The sequence below is a fragment of the Acipenser ruthenus genome, chromosome 7 (assembly GCF_902713425.1).
Source record: "Acipenser ruthenus chromosome 7, fAciRut3.2 maternal haplotype, whole genome shotgun sequence".
Taxonomy (NCBI): domain Eukaryota; kingdom Metazoa; phylum Chordata; class Actinopteri; order Acipenseriformes; family Acipenseridae; genus Acipenser; species Acipenser ruthenus.
The window spans coordinates 25,438,085-25,464,602 of record NC_081195.1 but is presented as its reverse complement, the minus strand read 5'-3'; the positions used below and the strand labels follow the sequence as shown (position 1 = coordinate 25,464,602).

The 26,518-nt window shown below is 36.4% G+C and overlaps 1 protein-coding gene and 1 long non-coding RNA gene across 3 annotated transcripts in view; one reads left to right on the top strand and one right to left on the bottom strand.

Moving 5' to 3' along the window:
- LOC117416114 (uncharacterized) overlaps window positions 1-26,518 on the top strand; it is a 50,018-nt gene that overhangs the window by 14,348 nt on the left and 9,152 nt on the right. The window contains exons 4-11 of the mRNA XM_034027179.3: window positions 8,088-8,272; window positions 10,934-11,023; window positions 14,765-14,929; window positions 17,459-17,502; window positions 18,391-18,617; window positions 19,293-19,444; window positions 23,449-23,558; window positions 26,136-26,350. Of these exons, the coding sequence (XP_033883070.3) occupies window positions 8,088-8,272; window positions 10,934-11,023; window positions 14,765-14,929; window positions 17,459-17,502; window positions 18,391-18,617; window positions 19,293-19,444; window positions 23,449-23,558; window positions 26,136-26,350 (1,188 nt within the window). The remainder of the gene's footprint in view (window positions 1-8,087; window positions 8,273-10,933; window positions 11,024-14,764; window positions 14,930-17,458; window positions 17,503-18,390; window positions 18,618-19,292; window positions 19,445-23,448; window positions 23,559-26,135; window positions 26,351-26,518) is intronic.
- On the bottom strand, window positions 1,527-26,143 carry LOC117416115 (uncharacterized). Of its 2 annotated transcripts, XR_009329110.1 has the most exons (5): window positions 25,855-26,143; window positions 25,103-25,148; window positions 23,575-23,659; window positions 8,126-8,269; window positions 1,527-5,650 (listed from the first exon to the last, which is right to left on the bottom strand). It is a non-coding gene; the product is annotated as an uncharacterized LOC117416115 (long non-coding RNA). The 2 variants fall into 2 exon arrangements; XR_004546508.3 differs by lacking the exon at window positions 25,103-25,148.

The following is a 26,518-nucleotide window of genomic DNA, read 5'->3' as shown; positions in this document are numbered from 1 at the left end:
CTAATAGGGGTGAATCGTTTGCTAACAAGGCCTTCATGGGCTGAACAGACTTATCTCACTTCCAAACCTTTCTTGTGTTCCTACAGTTTTTGTATTATTTTATTTTTTTAAATATCTGCCAAGTGTTGAAAACAATAAAGTAAATAACAGTGTTTGACAGTGGAGAGGGTGCTATTATAGTTACTTAACTGTCAGCTAGTGTCTTCCAATTGAAAAGCGTCGTATTACGTCACCCCCAAGCTGCTGTATCTAGATGGGAACAAGCTCAATTAAATTGAAGCCTGCCAACAACCCTTTAATACCTAGGAAATGAAAAGCACTATATACTGGTTGTATGTCATGTTTTTAGAGGTTTCAATTAAGCACTGAGGCAGCTGTACATCTATGGCTAAAAGTTTGGTATCACCTAGAATATTAGGATTGAGTCATAAATAATAAAAAAAAGGAACATAATTTAGATCTTTTATTTAGCACCATGTAATCAAAGAAACTACAAAATTATATTGCAAAGGTCTACCGGAAGCCATAATAATAGTACAGTATTTCATGTTAGATTTCGAAATGTCAGTTTTTCATTAAGTATATGGAATACTACAAAGCGCTGTGTAACTCAATATGTTAACATTATTCAGTATGCTCATTTGACTTTATGAAGCAACATTAGTTAATTCTATAGGGGGATGCAAAACTTTTTTTTTTTTTTTTAGTCGTTGCCAATTAGTTTTTATTATTTTCTCCCCAATTTGAAATGCTCCCAGGGGGCGGCGCTCAATTGGCCGAGCGTTGCTCGGGGGGAGGGAGAGTTAGGTCGGCCAGGGTGTCCTCGGCTCAGGGGTGGTAGTGGTGAGCTGAGCCTAAAAAATAATTGGGCATTTCAAATTGGGGAGAAAATAATAAAAACTAATTGGCAACGGCTAAAAAAAAAAGTTTTGCATCCCCCTATAGAATTAACTAATGTTGCTTCATAAAGTCAAATGAGCATACTGAATAATGTTAACATATTGAGTTACACAGCGCTTTGTAGTATTCCATATACTTAATGAAAAACTGACATTTCGAAATCTAACATGAAATACTGTACTATTATTATGGCTTCCGGTAGACCTTTGCAATATAATTTTGTAGTTTATTTGATTACATGGTGCTAAATAAAAGATCTAAATTATGTTCCTTTTTTCTTTCTTTAATTATGACTCAATCCTAATATTCTAGGTGATACCAAACTTTTAGCCATAGATGTACAGCTGCCTCAGTGCTTAATTGAAACCTCTAAAAACATGACATACAACCAGTATATAGTGCTTTTCATTTCCTAGGTATTAAAGGGTTGTTGGCAGGCTTCAGTTTAATTGAGCTTGTTCCCATCTAGATACAGCGGCTTGGGGGTGACGTAATACGACGCTTTTCAATTGGAAGACACTAGCTGACAGTTAAGTAACTATAATAGCACCCTCTCCACTGTCAAACAATGTTATTTACTTTATTGTTTTCAACACTTGGCAGATATTTAAAAAAATAAAATAAAACAAAAACGCTGTATAAATGTAGGAACACAAGAAAGCTTTTACTAGATGCGCCACTCAGGAGCGCCCCCTCCCCCGGGGATGCAAAACTTTTGGCCGTAGCTGTAAAGTTATAACCATTATAAAGCATGCACTATAGCACCACATATCTTTATGTATATAACACAGCCTTTAAAAATCCCTTTTTCATAATATGTATTATTCAAACAGTAAAAGAAAAAAACACTTTTACTTGGCTGATTTGCACTGTGGTGAGGTGATACGTGGAGCTCCAAGATAATCTCGGAACCACAGTGTCAGGTGCATGCCAGTAACCAGCACGTTAGCTGGGATTTAACGAGGTGGATCTTTTCAGTTGACAGTTTTATTGCAATCGGCAATATTTGAATGAAGCGAGCTGCTGTAGACACTAACTCAGAGGCAGCGCATTTAAAAAAAACAATTTAAAGGTGCAATGTATTTAAGGGAATAGAAGCACATTCAAACATCACCTGGCAAATCATTTATTATATAAAAAAAAAACTTTCGCAAAATACACTACACATTTTCTTCAGTTTTCCAAGCATTGCCGTTCCTTTTGTGTGACCTTCAGGCATGAGATTGTAACTTAATATGCATTAATGATTACCTAAAAATCAAATAAAGGAACACATATAACTAAATCCAAATAAAAGAAACATGAACACATGCATGAAGAAATCCCCCTCTTTTTTAATATTCAACTCAAATATATACATTTTATACTTAATATTCCTAATTGGTATGGAAACCAATAAAAATGTAATAATCTTTAATTAGTTCTGAATGACTACAATTGCTAGACCAGTGTTTACTTCAAATAACTCTCAGTACCAAAACCAAGATCAGTTTACACTGTAAAAACAAATACCTTCAAAGAAAGGGCATAAGCAAGGAGCAAATGTATTAGGCAAAAACTAGAAAACAGTGGATATACTTATCAGGATTCAGAGGTAAATCTTAGAACCATTACTATCCAAAATAAAACATAAAGCTTCAATCCAGAAAGCTGTTAGAAAAATCAGAGGGAATCCGAAGAAATTCCATAACGGCAGTTACTGATTTACAAAAATAACTTGACCATGTGAAATCTACAAATGCGCGCACTTGCTGCTTAAACCCCCTCCCAGCAAGAATGCCTCCTGCCTGCCTCTCAGCTCTCCTTCTCTGCTACTGAAAAGGCCGTTCTTATGTTGATCTCAAACATTTGTAGGCGGTGTTTTTATGGAGTGTAGAACACACCCAAGTACTGACAATAGGACATTAGTAACGAGGAAGGAGGAGGATAAAATACACATTATTGTTTTTATTAATGCGTAATAAATATTAATCATCATCATCATCATTACATCAACATTATGACTGCCCTCTCTCTGAGAGAGTGCTAGGTATAAACTCACCTCCTCATTCTAATTAGTGTGTTTAGGGCTCTTTTTCCATTGTTCTTTTCTGCTGAACATGTTTTGAATGAGGGTTTGGGAAATTGTGATTGAGAGAGCTGGTAACACTGTTAAGCTTTCCAGTTGCCCCATTCCATTAATTATTTCTCAAATCAAACAAACTACAGCTTGGCAAACACATTTCATAATTTGCGTGTAGGACTTCTAACAATTACCAGAGAACCTTGTATTATTATTATTATTATTATTATTTATTTCTTAGCAGACACCCTTATCCAGGGCGACTTACAATCGTAAGCAAACACATTTCAAGTGTTACAATACAAGTAATACAATAAGAGCAAGAAATACAATAACATTTGTTCAAGCAAAGTACAAGTGTGACAAACCACAATTCAATAATACAGCAGATAATAGTGATAGTTACATCAGGATATGATTAAATAGTGATAGTTACATCAGGATATGATTAAATACAAAGTACTACAGGTTAAGTACTTGGCAGATTACAGTATTCTGAAGTACAGGATTAAATGCAGTAAAATAGGGGGCAGATAAGAGCAAAATAAAGCACATTTACATGAAGGGTGATAGTGTCCCAGGATACAAACAGAGGAGTTCTACAGGTGCTGTTTGAAGAGGTGAGTCTTAAGGAGGCGCCGGAATGTGGTCAAGGACTGGGCAGTCGCTTGTAGCTCCTAATAGGGACGCACCGAATCCAAGTTTTTGGGATTCGGCAGAATACCAAATCTATCTCAAAAGATTCGGCCGAATACCGAATCTACAAAAACTGTCAAGAAAGAACTGAAGGAAACTTGAATGAAAAACAGACTGACAGCTACTTACAAGGGACGCGCACAATCTATAGTTTTGAGCCTTTTAGCTAATAGTATTTTTATTACCGAATGGAAATCTATCCCTGAATAAGATTTCAGTTTGAAACTTACACAATTTACCGCTAGCCCCCCAACAATAGAAACGTCAAAATACAGAACCGTTTACTTTACCTTTACAAGAAAGGAGAGCTGCCATAACCCTCTATTTTGTTTAATGATGTTTCAACCTGTGTCACCTGATCTGAGAGTAGGGTTGCCAACAGGCTCCAGAATCTCGGGACACTTTAAGACAGGTCAGGTTTTGTAACCTCTCTGAACTGCAGTGTATTCAGTAAAGTGAGTGTGAATTGTGCGAACTGTCGCTAAATTAATTGAGTTGTTTTACTTAGTTGTTACCAAAAGCACACACCTGCCTGCGAGGATCGTTTCCATCAATCAGACCTATACAGCAGCTGATTGGCTTTCTGGGTCTCTGACTGGGCGGGACTGTGTGAAGCAAGACATATTAAACAAATAGAAACTTTACCTGCTGCCACAAGGTTAAATGAGAGTGCAGGTGAGTGCAAAGCTATCTATAATAATGGTGTTGCGCAAGTTTGATAGATGTTATTTACTGTATAAATTCAAGCAATACGATTAATCGTTGTTACAAGGCTCTCTGGATAGAATCGCCACCACAATTAAACAATTACATATATTTACTAAACAGCTCAAGCAATTCACGCTCACTTTACATGTCGAATACATTGCAGTGTCCCGAGATTCTGGAGCCTGTTGACAACCCAATCTGAGAGCTACGAGGAAAAAAATTACCGTGATGAGTGACCTGAATCTCACTGCGAAATGAAACCCACGTTGATTTAAATGCACAATAACGTAATTTAATTTACTAAAGCATATTGCAACGTCTTGCACATCTGACAGTTGTAAAGTTACAAAAAATATATATTTCTGTGCACCTATTATTATTATTATTATTATTATTATTATTATTATTATTATTATTATTATTAATCTCAGTAAGATCTCTAGAACACGTTTGACAGACAAAGCACAAAAGTCTACAACAGTTTGCCGTTACTATATATTACAAGTTTACTGCAAAACTTGACTTGTTTAGTGCGTGTGCCACCAGTAATTTATGGAGTCGAAATCTGCGACAGAGTTCATCAAACGTGTTCGTGTTATTAAATTAAATTAAGTTATGTTCAATGCCGGAGTCGTGTCTTTTATTTAAAGAAGAACTGCACACATTGGCGGGATGTATTAAAATGGATGTGCGTCTGGGAAGATATAAGATTCGGATTCCGAATCCTGCTCAAAAAGTAGGTTTTCGGGCCAAATCCGAAACCGAACCCTGGTGCATCGCAACTCCAAACTCTTTAAAAGAAAAGGGAAATATGTGTCCCACAAATGAAATGACGCTGCCTTTTTTATTTTTGCAGTGAGGAGGTACATGAAACAGGGTTTAGAGCGTACTGACAGGTTGGATCAAATTGCCAGTTTCCTCCTCGAGTCACTCTCAAATGTATTTTAAGAGGAAACCAACTGAACAGCTCGATTCCTTGCGTACCTAAACGGGTTAAATCGGCACTTAAGACAGTGATCCAAACAGCTCAAATATACTTCATCAAAATCAATTATTTGATTTATATCAGCAACTACAGTTCATACCATGACATCTGGGTCATTCTTGCACTTCCCCCTTACATTTCTTGAAAAAAAAGAGTTGCAGGGCAGGTGTATAGACGTTAGAACTTTGACGGGACTTGATGCTGCCAGTATGTATCCGTCGATGTTACAGTTTGCCGCAAGCAGTTCAAATTTCCCTTCTTCTGCCTGCAGTCTCTCGCCTCAGTTGCACACCAGATCTCTAGCCAAAAAGGAGAAGAGATATTCTGATGAATCTGACAACGTCGAGATGAAGTTGAAGTTTCTATACTGACCACTAATCATCACCATTATTATTTGTTTATTTAGCAGACCTGGCCATAAGCATAGTGTAAAAGTGGAGAGGAAGTGGACGGATAAAAACTGTGACTAATATTCACAACTGTAAATTCTATACTCTGTAATACATACAGCTATGGTCAAAAGTTTTGCGTCCGCTAGAATTTTAGGATTGAGATAATTAAAAAAAAATCCTTGAACATAATTTTATATATTTAATTCAGCATCATGTAATCAAAAAGCGACTACAAAATGATATCGCAAAAGTCTACCGTAAGCCATAACAGTATTTCATGTTAGATTTCAAAATGTCACATTTTTCTATCGAACGCTGTTCGTTAAGTATATGGAAAACTACAAAGCGGTATGTAATTCCACATGTTAACGTAACAATATTCAGCCGGTTTCATTCGACTTTATTAAGCAAAATTAGTTCATTCTATAGGGTGATGCAAAACTTTTGGCCAGAGCTGTATACTGTGTCTAGGACAGGGTTGAAACAGACAATCTGGGCTTTTTATTTCCACTAACGATAACATACTGTGGGCTAGCTTTGCCACAACGCTACCAGGTTCAAACCCGGGTCCCACTACCGACTCACTGTGTGACCTTCAGCAAGTTATTTTAACTTCCTTGTGCTCTGGAGCTGTTCACTAAAACAGAGCCCCTTTCACGGTTACTCCCGTTTAAATTCAGGTTTTCCCAGTGATACAAAACACATGTTTATTTATTTATTTATTTATTTATTTATTTATTTGGTACACAGTGTTCTATTATTCCTTCAGTGGAATTTCATCACATATGGTGTCTAGTAAAAATTAACCTTTTAAGTGCCACATTGTTTTTAACCTCTGGACATTTAACCTTCAAACAAACACAAAATTATGCTTGGGTTTTGTTCACAAAAATACAAATCAAGGACAGTCAACCATAACAGGAAAGCATTGATGTATAATCAGATTTGTTTCTCATGTTATATCATAAATAATGAATGTTCTACTGTTACAACATATATGAATTGATATGAATATACTGCAGAAGAAATACCTTGTAAATAAAATGCGTATTGCAAAAAGGCAGAGCACTGCTCTGTAACTCTTTAGTATTCTTGTGTTTTTGCACTTTACTGGCGAAGAATTCCAAGTGTTTGGTGCTTTTTCCTCTATTCTTTATGAGCCTTGAAGCAACTCTTCGCACAAGTGATAGAATTAGCAACAGAGTGATTACATGTAAAGCAGACTGAACTGGCACTGTGCTAACAGTGATACTAATGCTTAGCTGGCTATCTGGTCTTTGGGCTTCCCAGTACTTTGTGAGAATGGTTCCTGTACTTGTAACCTTCCTATAAGGTGTAGATGTTCTAAAACTGAACTGGCCCAGATAGGCAAAAAAAATTATAATAATAAAATAAATACATACTGCTACTCTCCAGAAACTGGGCAAGTCACAGGAAAGGATATGTTCCAAACATGAATTTCTAATCTCGGAAGGACAGTTTGGCAACTGAATTCATATTAATTTCTACACGCGATACATTTCTCCAAAACATTACTCATTTCTGGGTCAGGGACATTTCTCAGACTTGTTTATTTTTAAATAAAACCAAGTTTGGCGCAAGCCAGCTTCCAGCTCCCCATAACCAGACACAGACAATTACACCCTGCTGTAAATATAAGGACACAAGAACATTTACAAACGAGCGGAGGTCATTTGGCCCGTCTAAAGTGGTTTCTAGTAGCTAGTTGATCTCCAAAGTTTGTTGGGTCTTTAGAGGTTTCAAGTGATTCTGGCTCAACAAGATGACTAGGTAACCCTTTCCATCCCCTCACCACTCCCCGTGTGAAGAAGTGTCTCCTTTCCTCTGTCAAAGTCTATCTCCACTTGATTCCCAACTCTGTCCTCTGTCCCCTGGCCCTGCTTTCTGTACTGCACTTTAAGTATTGGTTAGGGGTTGAAAAAGAAGAAAACACTGTATGCCCTTGCACCCATTACATTTTCAGCATGCGAGGGTAATAGCCATTTATTCTTGTACATATTTTTCTATGGAGCTCATCAATTCTGTTATTACTCAAGATCGGAATGGCAAATAAAGCACAGATGAGATGACACTAATCAATGACACCTGTTGCCTTAGGCGTTCATGCCCTGCTCTCAAAGTTACAATGATTATTTCAGACAGAGATAAATAGATAAATTACTTTTATAAGCTGTAGTATAATGTTGATAATGCCATTGCTGTGGCGGATTCCTTGTTCAAAAAATAACACAGGAGTTCCATTGTTCCTCACCACAGCAGTACCATTCTCTCTTAACCCGAGCCTGGTAACTTATACTAACATTATTAACCAAATGTTTTCCAGAAAGTCTCAGGTTTGCTGCGAAGATGGACAAGTGTTACCTGGATCTCCCGATGCTCAGTGCTGTGGCAACAAGACCTTTGACCCCAGTAGCCACACCTGTTGCCATGGCTATGTTTCCCCTGGTGGAGGCCTGAGTTGTTGTGGACAGATAGCCTACAGTAGGACCAATGCATCCTGTTGCGCTGGTAAGAGATAGTAAAATGTATTGAAATGTTAAATATTTAGGAATGTTTTTTACCAACTTATTAATTTTGTGCCCCTTTCTGTTTATGCAATTCAATTAAAATATGCAGGCTAAGTCACCCTATGGTGTACCTACCCTACTATACCATTTTTGCAAACCAATGACCTCTGGAGGCCTGTGTTTAAAATGGGAATAGATAACAAAATAATTCTACTTTTTGCACTTCCATTACATGCAAATTTGTAGTTCTGGAAAAAGACAGGTGTAGTAAACATTATTTTGATTTTAAAACATTACATATGGTACTAAACCTCTGTTTGCAAGCCCTGCTTTCAGTTAGTGTTACAATTGCTTGGTCATTTCCTCTGGGAGATGAAACTGTCCCCATTTCCCTCCTGTTAGGCTATACCAACCAGCTACTTCTTGCTCTTAATTGCATTATTACTTGTACTGTGATCCTTGAAATGTCTTTTTGTTTACGACTCTAAGTCGCCCTGGATAAGGGCGTCTGCTAAGAAATAAATAATAATAATAATTATTGACTGACATGCTTAAGTCAGTAACATGCTTTGACCCAGAAGGCACATAGGAGGTGAAAAGGAAGTGCAAGTGTAACAGATATCCTGAGACTAAGGCATGGAACTGATACCTTTCTTTAAACTAGTTCCTTTCAAAACTGCTCATGAGACCTATGTTAGTAATAGAAGTGCAAAACAGGTGAGATACATGGAATTATTTCATGACTCAGGTCTCAGCAACTTAAAGGTTATACACATGGTCCCTTAACTTGTGGTCAGGTGTGTGTTAGGGATTTTTTGTGCGACAGATCTAATGATTTTTTTTCAATTGTTCAAAACCAGCTGAATTAAAAGCCGCTGACATTAAATTATTATTTCTTAGCAGACGCCCTTATCCAGGGCGTCTTACAATTGTTACAAGATATCACATTATTTTTACATACAATTACATTATTTTTTACACATTATTTTTGACATACAATTACCCATTTATACAGTTTTTTTTGTTTTTTTTTACTGGAGCAATCTAGGTAAAGTACCTTGCTCAAGGGTACAGCAGCAGTGTCCCCCACCTAGGATTGAACCCACGACCCTCCGTCAAGAGTCCAGAGCCCCTAACCACTACTCCACACTGCTGTTGCAATCATCTTTACAATTTCAGGAAGAATTATACTTCAGCTTAATATTATGATGCCATTATTTGTAGTGGTATCGGAAGAAAACATAACCGCGATGAGATCTTTCATTTGATTTTACTCACAGATTGATGGGTTAAAATAGCCATGAACAAATTCAAACAGCCTGCACCACACTGGAATAATAAAAACATGTGGTGGCTGTACATTTTAGGGTTGTCAAACGGTGAATATCTGCATATGGCAAGATGAACAGGCAAAAGCTGATGTGCACATACAACCCATCCACAGACGCACATAGTCCTATAGCACTGTAATAGACTGCTTTACCGTTTAATATAGCTATATCTGTTTTCTATTTATACCCAACCTTTATTCAGTCCACAGTGATTTTCATTGAAAAGAGTAAAAAACTTGATGATATCATGTAAGTCTAGGTTAAATACCTAAGAAAGGAATACGTTTCTGATGGGAATGATGCGAAATCTAAACAGACACACCACCTACAGAACGATAGAAGATTTATACAGTACTTAGTCGGTTTTATAGCGCTGTTGCCTCAGGATAAAAATAACCCTTTGTTGCTGCTTTCAACTCAAATGTTTTACATGCAATGTGACTGGAAATATGTGGTATTTATCGCCGCAGTGGTATTTATCTCCCTGCAATAGCTCGTAGTGCAGCAATTATATATTTTTTCAAGCCAAATGTGAACTTGGCATGCTATACAGTAAATGCTTTGATGAAAGTTGTTTTTTTTCTCCTGCCATGCTGGAGATGGAATCAGTATTGGCCTTTCTGTTTGCTGCGATTGTATCTGACAAAAATAAACACTAAAACAAGATCATTATCAGTATTCAAAAACAATGGCTGTTTGTGATCTTTTTTTTTTGTCAAGTTTCACATTGACGATGCAAAACACCCTTGTGCTGAGGCATGTTTTAATGGTCTTTAGTAGATATTGCTATAAACTATGTTGGGCTCAAACGTTTTAAAAATAAGTCCCAAGGATATCAAGACAGCAAAGGATGAATATAATTACTGTACCAGTGCTGAAACAATTTTTGTTGTTGTTGTTGTTGTAAATCTTTTTGCCCACTATATCAAAGTAGACAACTGTGTCAGAAAAGGGTTAGGGTTTGGTTTAGGGATAGGGTTAGGGTTATAGCATGCAAAAAGAATTACACATTAAGTACAATGTAACTAGGCATAAGAACATTTTAAAAAGGTTGTCAGGATGTTAACAATGAAAAGAAAAATTACAGGTACATTATTTAAACAGTTGTAGGAACACATGGGGATGTGTAACTCTATTTTTCGGAACCCCACTACTTACTCTTAAATAACCAATAATTAGAGACACAATGTAAAGCGTTACCTTAACTCATTCTTTTTACTTCTCAAATATACCACTGGTTCCCTATCATATGTCCTAATGAGATTGTTTCTGCCACAGGAGTTAGACGAACATGTCATTGACTTCAGTCTGTATTCTGTCTTTTTCTTCAGGTCAGTTGTCTAAGGAATATAATGAAATGGTGTCGCAATGCTGTGGAACTAAGGCCTATTATCACACCTATGATCTGTGCTGTGGAGACGGTATGGGACTGTTAACTGATCATTAGTTTATTATTACTTTTCGTGGGGATTGTCCTTTTATCTGTAGGTTTGTCAGTAATGTGCCTTACCTATGGAAATTATTGGAGAGTGTTGGAGCTACCAGTGTCTAGTGTATTATAGTACAGTAATAATAATAATAATAATAATAATAATAATAATAATAATAATGCATCATGCACATTAACCATTTACTGGTGTGGGTATGTTCTATATATCTATAGAACACTGGCCAGCAAAGGGTTAGGGCTGAGGTTTTTTTTCAATGTTTTTGCATTTTCATGTTGATGCATATATTTTTTCTCCATCTTCATGTCTAAATTTGAATATGCTGATCATAAGTGCAGTACAGAAACCAGAACCAGAGGACAAGATGGACTCAGGATGGTAGGAGACACTTGGAATGGGTTACCTAGTCATGTTGTTGTTGTTGATGATGATGAATCATTGGGATCCTTTAAGATCCAACTTGACAAAGTTTTGAGATCAACCAGTTACTAGGAACCAGATGAGTTATGGGTTGCCAAGATCATTCGCAGTTACATGTTCTGAGATACAGTATAAATCTATCTTTTGTTGATTTTGCATGGAGTCTATATTTGTTGGTTTCATGGTCTTGTGGTTTCATAACTGAATGCATATTTTCATTGTTATAATAGTTTAATAGCATACTTCAATTGAGCATTTCCCTCTCATCCCCTTGCCAAATATTCCTATCAGAAAGATAAGCAGTAAATAAGGGATAAATTCATTGCTGTGGAATGTTTTGAGGTAATAATGGAACACGTGTGTCAGTAAAGCCACAGACCACGGACATTTTTTGAATTGCATTATTGCATTACTAGTGCAGATATGCCAACAGAGTGAAGTAGAAAACAGTAGCATAGTAGCAGATGTTTGTTTTTTTTTTTTTTTTTTAAGGCCAGAGGCTCCTAACCCTAGAAATGAAAAGGTTCTTGGGTCTTGCAAGTCAATTATCTCATTTTTGCTGTTCAATCTATAATTTTGGTAATTGTAAACACATGGCATTTAGAAATTAACAACCCCAATAGAAAATACATTTTTACTTGATACTTAATTCCTATTTTAATAACTGATAAGTAAGGCTGGGATTTTGTCAAGGAAATTTGTACTAAAGATCACGGAGCAGTCACGGTAAATTTGTTCAAAATCACAGAGGATGGGGGAAATGTGTGAAGTCACAGGGATGAAAATTCAACTATGTTTATTTTTTTTAAATACAATATACATTACCTACATAAACATACAGTTAGTCTGTCTATAGAAGTAGGAAAATTCATCTAAATATTTATTTATTATGGTTTTCACAACATCAGGTTCAAGGTTTAATTCTGTAAAATTGGTAAGCTTCACAGCATACACAACTAAACAGAAATGTTCGTTTTAAATAACATTTTGTGGGGTTTCTATAGGACAGCAATCAAAAACTGCAGGTTGTACACACCGTTAAAAAATAACGTTTGAAGTCCAAAAAGACTCTTTGTGTGCATCTGCTGCTTCTGCTGTGGTAGTTTAGTTATTTTACGTTTTGGTTTGTTTGTTTACAACAAAGTAACAAAGTAACCCACTTTATATATTTTATGATGATAGCACACGTATAAACCAAAGCAAACTGTTAGTTATTTCGTTGCACAGCGTTACAAAAATGGTTTTCTATTCAATTCTCTGTTTTTGGTATTTGTGTAACAAATATTGTGATAGAATTTGGTTGGTCCTTCATCAAATGCACAACAGTTAACACAGTAATGCAATGGCCCACACTGGACGCGCACTGAACGGAAGAAAGATTGAAGCTTTAATATTTATGTATGTGTTGCATATAATTAGGCCTTCTGTTTTTCGATTTGTATTAATTTCATTTTTGGTGCTTATTATTTATTTATGTATTTATTTTATTTAGCTATTTTCGAGTTATATGTAAATACAGTCACTATTGACGGGGCTGTCAATAGTGGTCTTTTAACACAGGTGGTCTCTTAAAAGAAAGCCCATAACGTATGAATTTTCTGTTTGTCTCTCACATGCTTTCCTGTAATTATGTATGTTTTACATACACTATAAATGCCAGAATATGTAATATGAACAAAAGGAAGTATGTATTTTTTTTTGTTTCTCTTTTTTCATGAGGAAAGGGTCAAGGGTCAAGTCAACGTGAACGGAGTAACCATTTCCAGTATTTTTCCGGTGTTTATTGGATATGCATAGATTACATTTTTTTTTGTATTGGGGGTGTTTTATCGTTTTTTTTTTTATCGGTTAAAACCGAAAATCAGAAACCATACGTGTAATGCCTTTGATAATGTTTTGCAAATAAAGAAATATTCCAATACCTGTTTGAATCGTGAACGGAATTCCGTCCTACCATTAATATATGTACAGGCTGGGAATTGAAATATGTAGTGATCCCATACATGCTTGCAAGATCCCAGTAACAAAAACCTTACGACAAAACAAAACGTGGAAATCAGGTTCTACATGACTGTAAAAATGGTTACTTGTCGATCACGTACCTCAATTTGACCTCATGCAATATATGCTAATAAAGCAAGCTGGTGTATAATGAAGTTCCATATTGGCGTTTAGTATTCCTTCACTTCTTATGCCATCCGCTATTGAAAGCAGACTTTTATACATCACAGATGAGTTAAATAAGATATAACAACCATTATACATACAGCCCATGTCTCCTAAATCCCATTTAGTTTCACAGTGTTACAATTCCATCAGGGTGGACTTGGGTTACCTTTATCAATAACATTTAGGAGTTTATAAAGTCCTCTCTTATGGGGATTGTGGTGAGTGGAAACCATTCATATCTTTACATCTGCTTATTAGATAGTGCATGTGCCTTTTAGTGACAGCAATGGTATAACATGTTATAATTATATAAGGGTAATTCTATTCACTAGCTAGTGTGCAATTATGAAATAAACAAAAGAAAGCTCTTATCTTGCCATCTTGATAATCTATTACTGCTTCACTTCCAAGGTCGTTGCATGGCATTAATGTATTTAGGGTCTTACCGCAAAGCATGTCGGTCATTATGGGAGGAAGCTGACCAGAAAAAGGCCCAATCAATGCAGGCTCGCAGCTTCTCAGTTTGTATCCAATCACAGCAGTCTCTCAGTTGAAACCACACCCTCGTCACTCCCCCAGCTTCATTAGAGCATGCCTCTTCGGGAATATAGAGGGTAGGAAAAAAATGATGGCTGATCTCAAACCCGAGGGCACTAGAGCAGACATCTTGAAATGACCATTGAAACCGACTAAAATTATAAGTGTAAAAAGTTGTCAGGATTTTAACAATGAAAAAAAAAAATTACAGGTGCGCTATTTAAACAGTTGTAGCAACATGTGGGACGTATAATGCTATATTTTTCGGAACCCTGCTACTTACTCATTAAGGCTTGGGACATTTTTCCTGTCCAGGTGAAATTACCATAAGCCCTACAAACAGAGATGTATTTAACCCAATATTTTGTTTTAAAATTAAAATGCAAGTTGCAAAATGCAAATGCAAAATGCAAAAAAAAAACCTAGATTTTTATTTTTTTCAAAACTTCACATTGTAAACCAATATAGTAAATGGAAGTGTACATTGGGGGGAACTTTCATGGAATAGTGGGAATAATATGAATGTGACTGGAATTCGGTGTACTGTTTGTGAAGGTGTAACGTTCCTTGTTGTCTTTTGATTTTCAGAGCTCTACAACCTTACAACTCACACATGCTGTGGAGCGGAACAGAACATTATCCTGAAGAAAAACACACCAAACGACAAATGCTGCGGCTCTACATTATTTAATGAAGACACTCACACATGCTCCGTCGATATGACTATCATAAGTAAAGGCAGTTCAATAGAAGGTAATGCTGGAATCATTTAATTTTAATCTATTAAGGGGTGAATTCAACGCTATACAGCATTGTTTTCTCATCTATGTTCCCCAGCTATGAGATCATGCTGATAGACATCTTTCAAAAACTGAAAACACACACTGTAATAATATTTGATGGCTTACAAGCAGTCCTCTGGTAACTTGCCTAAGATCTCCTAAACAGTGTTCCACGTATTCGGTTTTTATCTTTCGGCCGAGATTTTGGTGGTCAGGATCCACATCTGTATTGGAAAACTCGCTAACAATAGCAGGAGAAAAGTGTTTGCTGTTGGTCGCTTAGTGATTCTAAGTTCTCAAAAAGTACAGTGCTTATCTATGCTTTATTACACTTTTATGATGGTAAACTAAAATACTAGATTTTGTTTTACAATTGCTGTACACATCTGGGATTCCCAATTTGTGCCTGTGTTTTACAAGGCTTTGCCACACCTTCCTTTTTTTCCTTTTTCTCCATGACTAAGGAATTCTTTCACTTTGCATCCAAATAAAGCGAATAAGTAACTATTAAGCAATGGAGTACGTGACACTGTGCAAGTTGAGACCTGAAGGCATTGCCAGATAGTGAGAGTTTCTGCCAAGAACATAATTTGTTTTTTATGTCTCTCATGACCTGGACTAAAATGTTCCACCCTGATTACAGCATTGGTTTAGCATCTATGTTCCCCAGCTATCAGAATTTGATGGATTACAAGCTAGGGATGCTTTTCGTACATTTTTATGAACATTTAAATTGTTTGTGGCACCGATCCCTGAACAGTAGCGTTACTATAAAAATGTATTTGGAATCTGTGCATTTGATAGATTCTGTAACACATGCAGCTGTGTTTTTATTATTATTGGGTTTTTTTTCCCTCTTTGATATGACTATAATGTCAACTTTCTTATGTTCTTATAATGTAATATACAAGAGTGTGTTCCAAATTCACAGATTCCAATACATTTTTATAGTAACGCTACTGTTTAGGGATTGGTGCCACAAACAGGAAATCCATATATATATATATATGACCTTCTGTTGACAAATTACATAGATAAATGGCTTTTTTTAAACAAAATATTTGCGCAAAAGTGTGCTGGTAAATGCATAATGTATTTACACAGATGGGTTCTTTAAATTAATATCGAAAAAGAAAACTCATGCTATAAGTATACACAGGGATGTAAGGGATAAATAAATGTCAGTCGCCATCTGCAGAGTTCAGTTTATTATGGGTGTTTGCTTTTTAGTGCATTCAGTAACTCCACCCACAGTAATTTCTGAATGTTTTCATTTCAAATGGTGAAGCATTGAACGTGTTTACACAGATGGGTTCAGTTTATTATGGGTGTTTGCTTTTTACTGCATTCAGTAACTCCACCCACAGTAATTTCTGAACGTTTTCATTTCAAATGGTGAAGCATTGAACGTGTTTTTGTGGTACAGCAATTTTGTTTGGCATAATTACATACCTCCAGTTTTCTCACCCGGTTCCTCAAATTACTTCCAAACGTGGCTTCACTTCGTTCCTTTGTTTAGCCATTTTATTAAAAATATATAACAAAGTTCAGAAAAAAAATCGCTTGTCATTAACTTTCTTACTCCGTGGAGTTGATAACATACCACGCCCACTACAGCAATGAAAAGCAGTGCACCAGTGAAGCGCCAGATCGACCGAGAATAAAAACCGCCCCAGTGTCAATCTTTCTGTTGCACCAATTAGAAAAGCTACTTTGAGGCAATTGCCAAACCCCTTCCTTTTTATAATATCCACCTTTACTGTGGCACTGCAGCAGGCAGATACGCGATGGAGTAGTACTGTAGTGTATATGATGATAAATTACTAAAATTAATAAAAATGTTAAAAAAAAAATATGCATTTGGTCACGTGACCGATTATACACCTAGCATATTATTCAATGTTTAACCACTTCTTTAGAGTTTATATGTTTAAAATTTCCATCCCTATTACAAGCAGTCCCCTTGTAACTTGCCTAAGATCTCATAACTAGTGTTCCAAGTGATTGGTTTTTATCTTTGAATAAAATAGCTGCTTTCTCTCTGATGTTGCCTCTGCATCTTTTGTGCTCAATTCGGCTGAGATTTTGGTGGTCAGGAGCCAGTACACATCTGTATAGGAAAACCTGTTGACAATAGCAGGAGAAAACGGCAGTGTTTTCTGTGGGTCGCTGTTGATTGTCAACAAGGTTCTCAACAAGGAACATTACCATGTGGCACAGGACCCGACAGTCATTTTGATTGCACCTGTTTTAAATGAAAATACATGTTTGCAATAATGGAGAATATTGATGGAATTATTTTCTTAGCTACAAAAAAGCTTGGAGGACTGACTCTATATCCAAGTAGACACAAGTATTGTTGGAGTTCAGTATGTGTCTGAAGCCTGGTTGGTCAGCCGTGGTGTGCCGTTATGCCTCTACATCACATCAACCCCACTATTGCTTTCAGAAGAAAGTGAGCACAATTGTGAATAACCTGGTGATTGTTATTATATTCCAGGAACAAGCCAGAGAATAACCACCATAAAGCCACAATCCTCAAAGGTAAGAGTAATGACAGTAACATTTACCCCTACCATAGCTGCAAATCACAGTATGATGAAAAGAATTGTTGAAAAAGATGAAAAGAATTGCCGAAATATTTAATCACAATTTGATAAGTGATTCTCCAGGTATAAGTGTGACTCATCAAAATAAAGCAGTTAATGCATTTGGGACACCCTTGTACTGTGATATTGACTCATTGTCAGAAACCATGATGACAATTCCAAGTATTTTATCATTCAAAAAACGCCCAGAGTTTATTCCTTGGTTTGCAGTAAGTAAGATGGCATCTGTGGGCACTGCAACTGAAGTCAGTTCTGAAAACTAACTTCCAGTAGTCCCATACAATTCTGCCAAAAATAAGAGCTTACCTGTGTGTTGATATATATCAATGATTGGCCCAGAACTTGAAAAAGACGACTTGGCAAAACCTGTTTTTTCAGTTTTCGTTGAATTTTGGGAGTAGCCCAGTTGAGTCTAGTTTCGTCCAACGCTTCAAAATCGATGCTGGACCAATCTGGTTCGCCCATGCCATTAATTTGGGCGAGTCTTGTTTCGTCCAAAGCTACAACATCGATGCTGGGCCAATCTCAATTGCCTATGCCAATTATTTAGACTAGTTTAGTTTAGCATTTCTACACTCTCCCCTTCCAACTTCTAAGTGCGTGTCGGGGTACCTGCCTCGCCTTCACTTCTGACAACAATGGAGCAACGGTGTGCTGGGTTTCTAGCGGCGGTGCTGAAAAGGCAGGACACCAGGACTGGTTATTATTATTTAAGAAATAAATAATAATAATAATAATAATAATAATAATAATAATAATAATAATAATAATAGTATTCAATTAATTATCCAGTTTGTTTTGTATTCTCTTGCCTTTTACTTAGGGAAAAAACAATTATGATCCCACAATGCACCATTGCTGCAGTGGGCAACTCTGTGCAAAGCCCAAATACTGCTGTGGAAACAAATGCCTGGACAAGAACACTCACATCTGCTGCGGTGATCGAGTTTCTCCTCGGATAGCGGGGAAAGCAACAAAATGCTGCGGCGATCGCATCTACAATTCCTCTGAACTGGCTTGTTGTGGGAACAAGGTGGTGAAAGGTAAAAGGTGGGTAGCTTGTGAGAACACGTCTTTGATATCTAGTGGAAAGAATGGCCTACCAAAAAGAGCCATTATTATTATTATTATTATTAGTTTATTTGGCAGACACCTTTATCCAAGGTGACTTACAGGTGTTACAGGGCAATACAAAGTGGTAAATTTATTTATTTTTTTTTTGGGGGGGGGGGGGCTCCCTACCAGTAGCTGTGCTAAACTGGATGAAATAAAACACTTATCTGAGATTACAACACACACAAGAAATGAAACATTTTGCATCATCCTGTAGAATGAACTAATTTTGCTTCACAAAGTCCAATGAAACCTGCTGAATAATGTTACGTTAACATATTTAATTGCATACCGTTTTGTAGTTTTCCATGCACGTAATGAAAAACTGACAAAAATTGAAGAATGTGACATTTCAAAATCTAACATGAAATACTGTATTACTATTATGGTTTTCGGTACACTTTTTGCGATATCATTTTGATTACATGATGTTAAATAAAATATCTAAATTATGTTCATAGAGTTTATTTTTTTTTAATTATGTGTCAATCCTAAAATTGTAGGTGATGCAAAACTTTTGACCACAGCTGTATGTATGTCCGAATGTAAAGAGATTAAATAGTGCCTAATCATAAATAACCCTGCTCACTCTTCCTATCTTGTAATCCACAGCTGCAGTATTAAAAAAAATCTAAGCCCATGTGGATGGGACACTTACTTTGACCCTAAAATGGAGAGATGCTGTATTAACAAGACATCTAACAAAGGAGTTGTCTATCGCTCGAACCAGACATGCTGTGAGGGAATAGTTTCCTCCACCCCAGGTAAGAGTCATTAATGCACAGCCTACCTACAGCAACAGCAAAGTGAAATAAAGTGCATTTACACCCCTATATATATGGTAAGAAGTTGCTTCGTAATCCTAGTGTGTGGTAGTTACTTCATGTTCGCTTTTTGAGAGCAATATCCGGTAGCAGTAACTTGAATGTAAAAAGAAGATTTTTCTTTGACTGTGTTCCAAACCCAAAATCTAAAATACCACTAAAGCTTGCTGTAGATTTAAACAATTTCATCCACTAATAAAATACCCAGTAGTACTAAATTTAGAAATACAAAAAGAAACGTAGTAAATGCACATTTTTCAACTAGAAGTATTTTTCAATGTCTTCAAAAGTACAATGCTTACCTATGCTTTATTACACTTTGTTACAATTTTATGATGGTAAACAACAATACCATTTTTTTTTTTTATATAATTGCCGTACACATCTGGGATTCCCAATTCATGCCTGTTTTTTACAAGGCTTTGCCACACCTTCCTAAGTTTTTTCTTTTCCATGACTAAAGGAGTTCTCTCAGTTTGCATCCAAATAGCATTAATCGAATAGGCAACTGTTAACTTAAGTTTTTTATGCCTCACCGTGATGGGAACTTTTTAAATGTTCCACCCTAATTCCTGAAGTATTTGGTCAATGGAATGAAATGTTTACTAGCATGTTAGGTGGTTTCCCAAGCATTCATCTATCTTTTGTTTCAGTTTTTCTGATTTCCCACAGCACCTCAGGAGAAGTAAAGGGCAGTGGGTGTCCTTCTGTCTCTTTGCCTGTAATTTCTATTTTCATTGTTAACATCCTGACAACTTTTTACACTTATAACTTAAAAGTCTGTTTCAAAGCTCTTATTAAAATGTCCGCTCTAGTGCACTGGGGTTTGAGATCTATCCTAAAAATCACTGCAGGATGAACGATAAAAAAAAATTAACAAACAACATAACAGCAGGTGCTCTGGCTTTTCTGTTCCGTACCACATCATGGATTGTTATTGCTGTGTTACCTGTTTGACAATGTGGGAAATAATCCTTACACTAGCCGTGCACTAGAGCGGGCATTTTGAAAACAGCTTTGAAACAGACTTTAAAGTTACGAGTGTAAAAAGTTGTCAGGATGTTAACAATGAAAAGAGAAATTACAGATACTTTATTTAAACAATTGTAGCAACACGTGGGGAGGTGTAACATTATATTTTTCTGAACCCTGCTACTTACTCTTTAAGCAAGCTATTTGTATCAACCCAGATGACCTGTGAGGGCCACTGTAGCCCACTGAGGAGGGAGAATCTGCCCCTGACGATTTTGTCTCCCTATCCTATCCTGCCTGAGCTAACATGCCACTCTCTGTGGAATCCCATGTTAGTTATTGTTTGTCACTTTGATTTTCAGTGCTTTCAGTTTTTTTTTCTATACTGTGCTTACAGCAGTGGTGTAGTGATAAATAACAAAGTGGGTAAACTCCCCTAATTATGTTGACCATTGTTTCTGGTTTTTTAATTAGGTTTGGAGGACATCAGGAGCAAAAATGAAAGCCATTGAAACGCATTCAGTTCCACAGGGACAGTGACACCATTGTTTGAAGAATGATTTTGGTTTTATAAATAGCACAAACTAAAAAGAGTTTCCAAGGCAAACAAAATGTAAATGCCAGGCATTTGCATAGCACCGGAAAGTACAAATGAGTAAACTCTGTATCCCTTATATGAGAAGTGGGTAAACCCTATATTTGCCAAATTAAAAGTGGGTAAACGCTGTTTACCTGCGTATACCCTCGACTACACCTCTGGCTTACAATATTGGTTGGGCTTAACTTTGTCAGCTTATTTTAGGCTTGGTGGTCCAGTGGTTAAAGTTTAGGGCTTGTTACCAGAAAGTCCCCGGTTCAAATCTCCACTCAGCCACTGATTAACTGTATGACCCTGAACAAGTCAATTAACTTCCTTGTGCTCCGTCCTTCGGATGAGACGTAAAACAAACAAGCTCCTATTGTTATTTTACAATGCATGGCCATGCTTTACTATGCTTTAATAACTGTGCTTTACTACACTTTGCTTTTACTATGGCAAACTACCAGCATTTTTTTTTACAGTATTATGCCTTGCACATCTGGCACAACACTTGCCTGAATTCTACAAGGATTTATCACACTTTTCTGTGTTTGTTTTTTCTGTGACTAAAGGCACTCTCTCACTCTGCATTGTACTACTGTAGGCTGTCTGCTGCCACTAGATTCCTCTGACTCATCCCTAAGTGTAATATAATCGGGTGGTTAGGTTAGGCTTAACACTCTTGAACTCACGCAGGTGCAGTAGTAGCACTTGCTGTCGTCATAAGGTCTGGTTCATACTTCCGTCGCAGATGAATGTGATGCGTCAGGCACAGACAGCTGTAAAAACTGTGTAGTTTCACCCCGACCAGGCAGCAAATGCTGACATTTTTCAACATCCGACCCAACGCGAATTCAGGTCGCAGAACCATGAGAAAAAGCAGTATGGCTTTCCAAAAAAGACGCATGTTGCAGGAGTGTGGATGATCGGAGACCCTCGGAGATCGGAGAAATTAGGTTGCAGTCTGAAGTATGAACCAACCTTCACACTCTCTATCTCAGTCTTGTGCTATTTCTGTCTAACTTACAGCATGTTTGGTTAACCATATTTGTGCTACCATAGTTAGATTTTCCTACCTCTTACACATTTAATACTATACATGTATTTACCGTGGCACAGCTGTATAAATGTACAGTATACAGATTCTGTGGTTAGATCTAGCAGTCACTCCTTTATAAAACTAACACAGTAAAAGCATGGCAAAGTGTAATAAAGCACAGTGAAGGCCTGGTGAAGCATAGGTAATGATTGTAAAACCTAGAAAGTTATGGTAAAGTATAGTAAACTAAAATACTGCATAGTATAACAATAGTAAACTGCAAAATCACCAAACACATTTACTGTGAAAATGTTGTTTGTTTTTTTTGGCGAAAATCCATAAAACCTTTTGCCCTGCCTGGACATTTTACAAAGGAAGCATTGAAACTTGACATTTGGGAATTACACACAGCCCTGTGCAGGAAATCTGTTTTTGATCAAATAAACATGGCTGGGTTTATCTTACAGTTCATTTGTTCTTGGTTAATGGTTAGTTTAAACATCAGCATTAAAAAAAGTACCACTGTCTCTAAAATGACATTAAATCTTAATTAAAATGTATTTTTAAAGACTAGAAATTTACCAGAAAATGAAGTCACTATATTAACAAACAATAATAAAACACATTTGTTAATCTGTTTGTGCATTAGTTAACAGTGAACAATAAAATATATCAGAACATGACATTTAAATACAGTACAAGAGCAGCGTGTAATGTAACTTGGGCCATTTTATAACACTGTAGTAAGTCTGTATTAGGTTAATATTATTATTTATTTCTTAGCAGACGCCCTTATCTAGGGCAACTTGCAATTGTTACAAGATATCACATTATTTTTCCATACAATTACATTATTTTTTACACATTATTTTTACATACAGTTGGGTTTTTACTGGAGCAATCTAGGTAAAGTACCTTGCTCAAGGGTACAGCAGCAGTGCCCCCCACCTGGGATTGAACCCACAACCCTCCGCTCAAGAGTCCAGAGCCCTAACCACTACTCCACATACCAGTATAACTTTACTATTAACAACCAATCTTAGTTTTTCTAATTTTACATTTTTTTGTATTCCAACTATAAAAATAAAAAATGTTTTAGACTCTTAATAGTTTTATCTTAGTTTTTCAAATGTTATAGTTAAAACCACCTTTTTCTCTTTAATTTCTGTTTTATTAAAAGTCTATGTTAGACTGTTTTTAATTTCATGGTTTAATTGTTCATTGGGTGTTTGTGTGTGTGTGAAGAGCTTTGGAATGATGAAAGGCGCTATAGAAATGTAAATTGTTGCTATTGATATGCCTATTGCAAGAATAGTACATTTTGCCCAACAGCTGTCTCCCTGTATTGCCTAGGTACTGGTTTGAATGGTGGACAATGCTGCAACTCAAAAGGCTACAACCCCAATCTAGACATGTGCTGTTCAGGAGTGATCCATACATTAAAACCAGGGATACACCAAGAGGTAAGGACCAACTTACATTTACATCTTGATTGAACTTATGTGTTGTTTCATTCCTGTGCCGAACCAGTCCTTAGCAAGTGCCCATAACAAAAAGGGAACAGCTGAAAAAAAACAGCTATTACAATTCTAAAAAGTACAGCTTCAAGTAACTGCAGCTCACAAAACCATTCCATAAATGTTCTTCGCCATGCACACCCATTCATTAGGTGTGCAGTTTTGAAAGAAACACATGCTTTAGCAAACTTGCATTTTCATTTTAAAACGAGATATCTGTTGCTACTCTGGGTTAAGGAGTACTAAGGACATACAGTAGGTGTCCCACAAATAATAAAAAAAAGCTTTCTTATTTTTGCAACGAGGTGCATGAAGCAGGTTTACAATTTACTGACAGGTTGGATATACTCGTCCAAATGGTCAGTTTCCTCCTTGAGTCATACTTGAGTCACTCTCAAATGTATTTTAAGAAGAACCATTTGAACAACAAGTGCTGAACTTGTGTAAGGGCCTAAAGACACTCTTGCGAGTAAAACAACAATATAAAGTAAAGCAGTTACAGACTTCCTGGGAGTCAAGGCAAGCAATGTGCCTTCATTAACCTAGAAAATGAAAATACACGTTTGCAATAACAGGCTTTTTTGTTGTTGTTGTTGTTGTTTTAATTGAGGCCTGTAATTAATGGAAATGCAAAATGGGCAGGATTTATGGAATTATTTTGTTACGTACAATTACTTTAAGATTACTTTGCAAGCCTATGTTAAAGGTTTTTGATTTGGTAACTTTACTCGGTTATTTTTCCTTTCTAAGAAAAAAAAAAAAAAAAAAAGATTAGCAATTAATAGCTGGAAGAATGTATCCCGATGTGTATGGGTTCTTAGCTTTGTGATACCATCCCTGCTGCATATCAAGATAAAATAAAAAAAAACACCATGTCCCCTCTCACACCTTTCCAGGATAAATACATTCCCTGAGTCTCAACAGGGCTTTGTAAAACCTAACATCTATTTTTGGTAGCATATCCAATTTTAAAACCAACATTGTATTTAAAAAATACAGGACTGTTTTCCTAGCACCCCCGCCTCACTCCTCCTTCCGATAATAATAATAATAATAATAATAATAATAATAATAATAATAATAATAATAATAATAATAATAATAATAATAATGAGCAGGACTCACATTTGCCAGGGGCATGTCTTGCCCCATTAATGAAAGAATCTTCTCTACAAATGCGTTTGATCCTTGTACACTAAGTACAAACGACACAAGTTTCTTTTCCACACTAATGAAAAACATACATCAATATTTCACTGGTAGACCTGGAAATTGCTTGATGTTTCGATCGCATCTCGACTGGTGCAGAATTCCTCATGCAGCTGGTCCATATTAATGATTTCCCTCATTTTGGAGTGTGTCTGCGTCAATATCTGAGAAACTAAGCTTCTCTAAAGAGGCCAATCGGTTTGAGCTTCATCACTGCATTGTCAGTAGAGAAATCAAACCGTCTATCGATGTACTAAAGCAAAGTCAAAGTCCTGAGTTACCTTCGGTTTTTGTTGTAGCAGTAGCTTTTCCGGTATGGAGGATAATCTGTGCCAAAATTAAAAAATAAATAAATAAATAAATAAAATTCGAAATAAATAATTAATTAAATAAATAAATAAAAAACGAAATAAATGCATACAAATATAAATAAATAAATAACTATAAAACGAAATAAATACATAAATAAATAGAAACTGAAATATATTTAATAATTTATCTATTTATTTCGTTTTTTATTTCGCTTTTTATTTCTTTATTTATTTCGTCTTTTCATTTTGGCACAATCTTTTCAGCCTTGTAATTATTTCGAGCTACCGAATTGTGTTTGCCGTAGTTCACATTTTCATTATCAGCAGAGTATGCAATAATGGAATTAACGTTAAGTTGGTATTTCTCTAGTCTAGGCAGTTCATTACAGCACGATGAATGTCTTCACAAAAATTGAGGAGTTTGTACTGAACGCCGTCTGACACGGTGAAATATCAGAAACATTTCCTGTTCCTCTCATTTGAGGCATCGGTCGCTATAGAAACATACACTTGCTGCTCACCCACTTTGGGGCCAAAACATTCCTCACTAATCATAGCTCTGTTTTAGTTTTTTCCCACATCACGAAACATTTCACTGGCAAGCTTATTACCACAGGATATTATAACTTAGGCTGTGCTTAACTGTGTGGCAAACAGTTGCAATTTCACATGCTGCAAGTCAGTGTTTGAAGAGACAAAGAATTTGCTAATATTTGTCATACCTTTGATCTGTGTGTTTTTTCTTATGTCCATCGGTTGCTGGGTGCTGCTTCAGGTCAGTTTTCCGTTATTAAGTTAAAATAAAACGGCATTTAATCAAAATATTGTGTATTTGCTAGAAAACAGAACCGGGAAAATATTGAATAATAGACAAAAATCATAAAAAAACCGACGTTGTTAATAACCGGAAACGCGGAACACTAATTATAGGATAACCTGCCTACATGAAGACATAAAGTATTGTGCATAGAAACGCTGCCTGAAAATGTTTTGTTCTTTACAGTGCTGTGGTGGTTCCGCCTATGACATCAAATCAAGTGTATGCTGCAACGGCACTCTGTATCAAGAGACAGACGGAGAGACAGTTTGCAGTGGAGGCATCCCCTTTAATCCCACAAATGAGACCGTTTGTGGCAAAGTTACGCATGAGAGTGGGCAACATTGCTGCGGGAATCATATTTTCAAACCTTTGACTGATATTTGCTGCCGGGGAAAAAGGTATTTAATTTTCTCTTTTGCTTTTTTTGGTCTGAAAAGCCAGTTTTCCTTATATTTAAGAACACAGCTTTCTCAAGTGGACTTATTTATGCCTGTAAGGTTTCTGTTAGCATGGTAACCGTTAAATGTTATCTATCTATCTTGGTTTTTGGTGCAGTTCAAATTGAA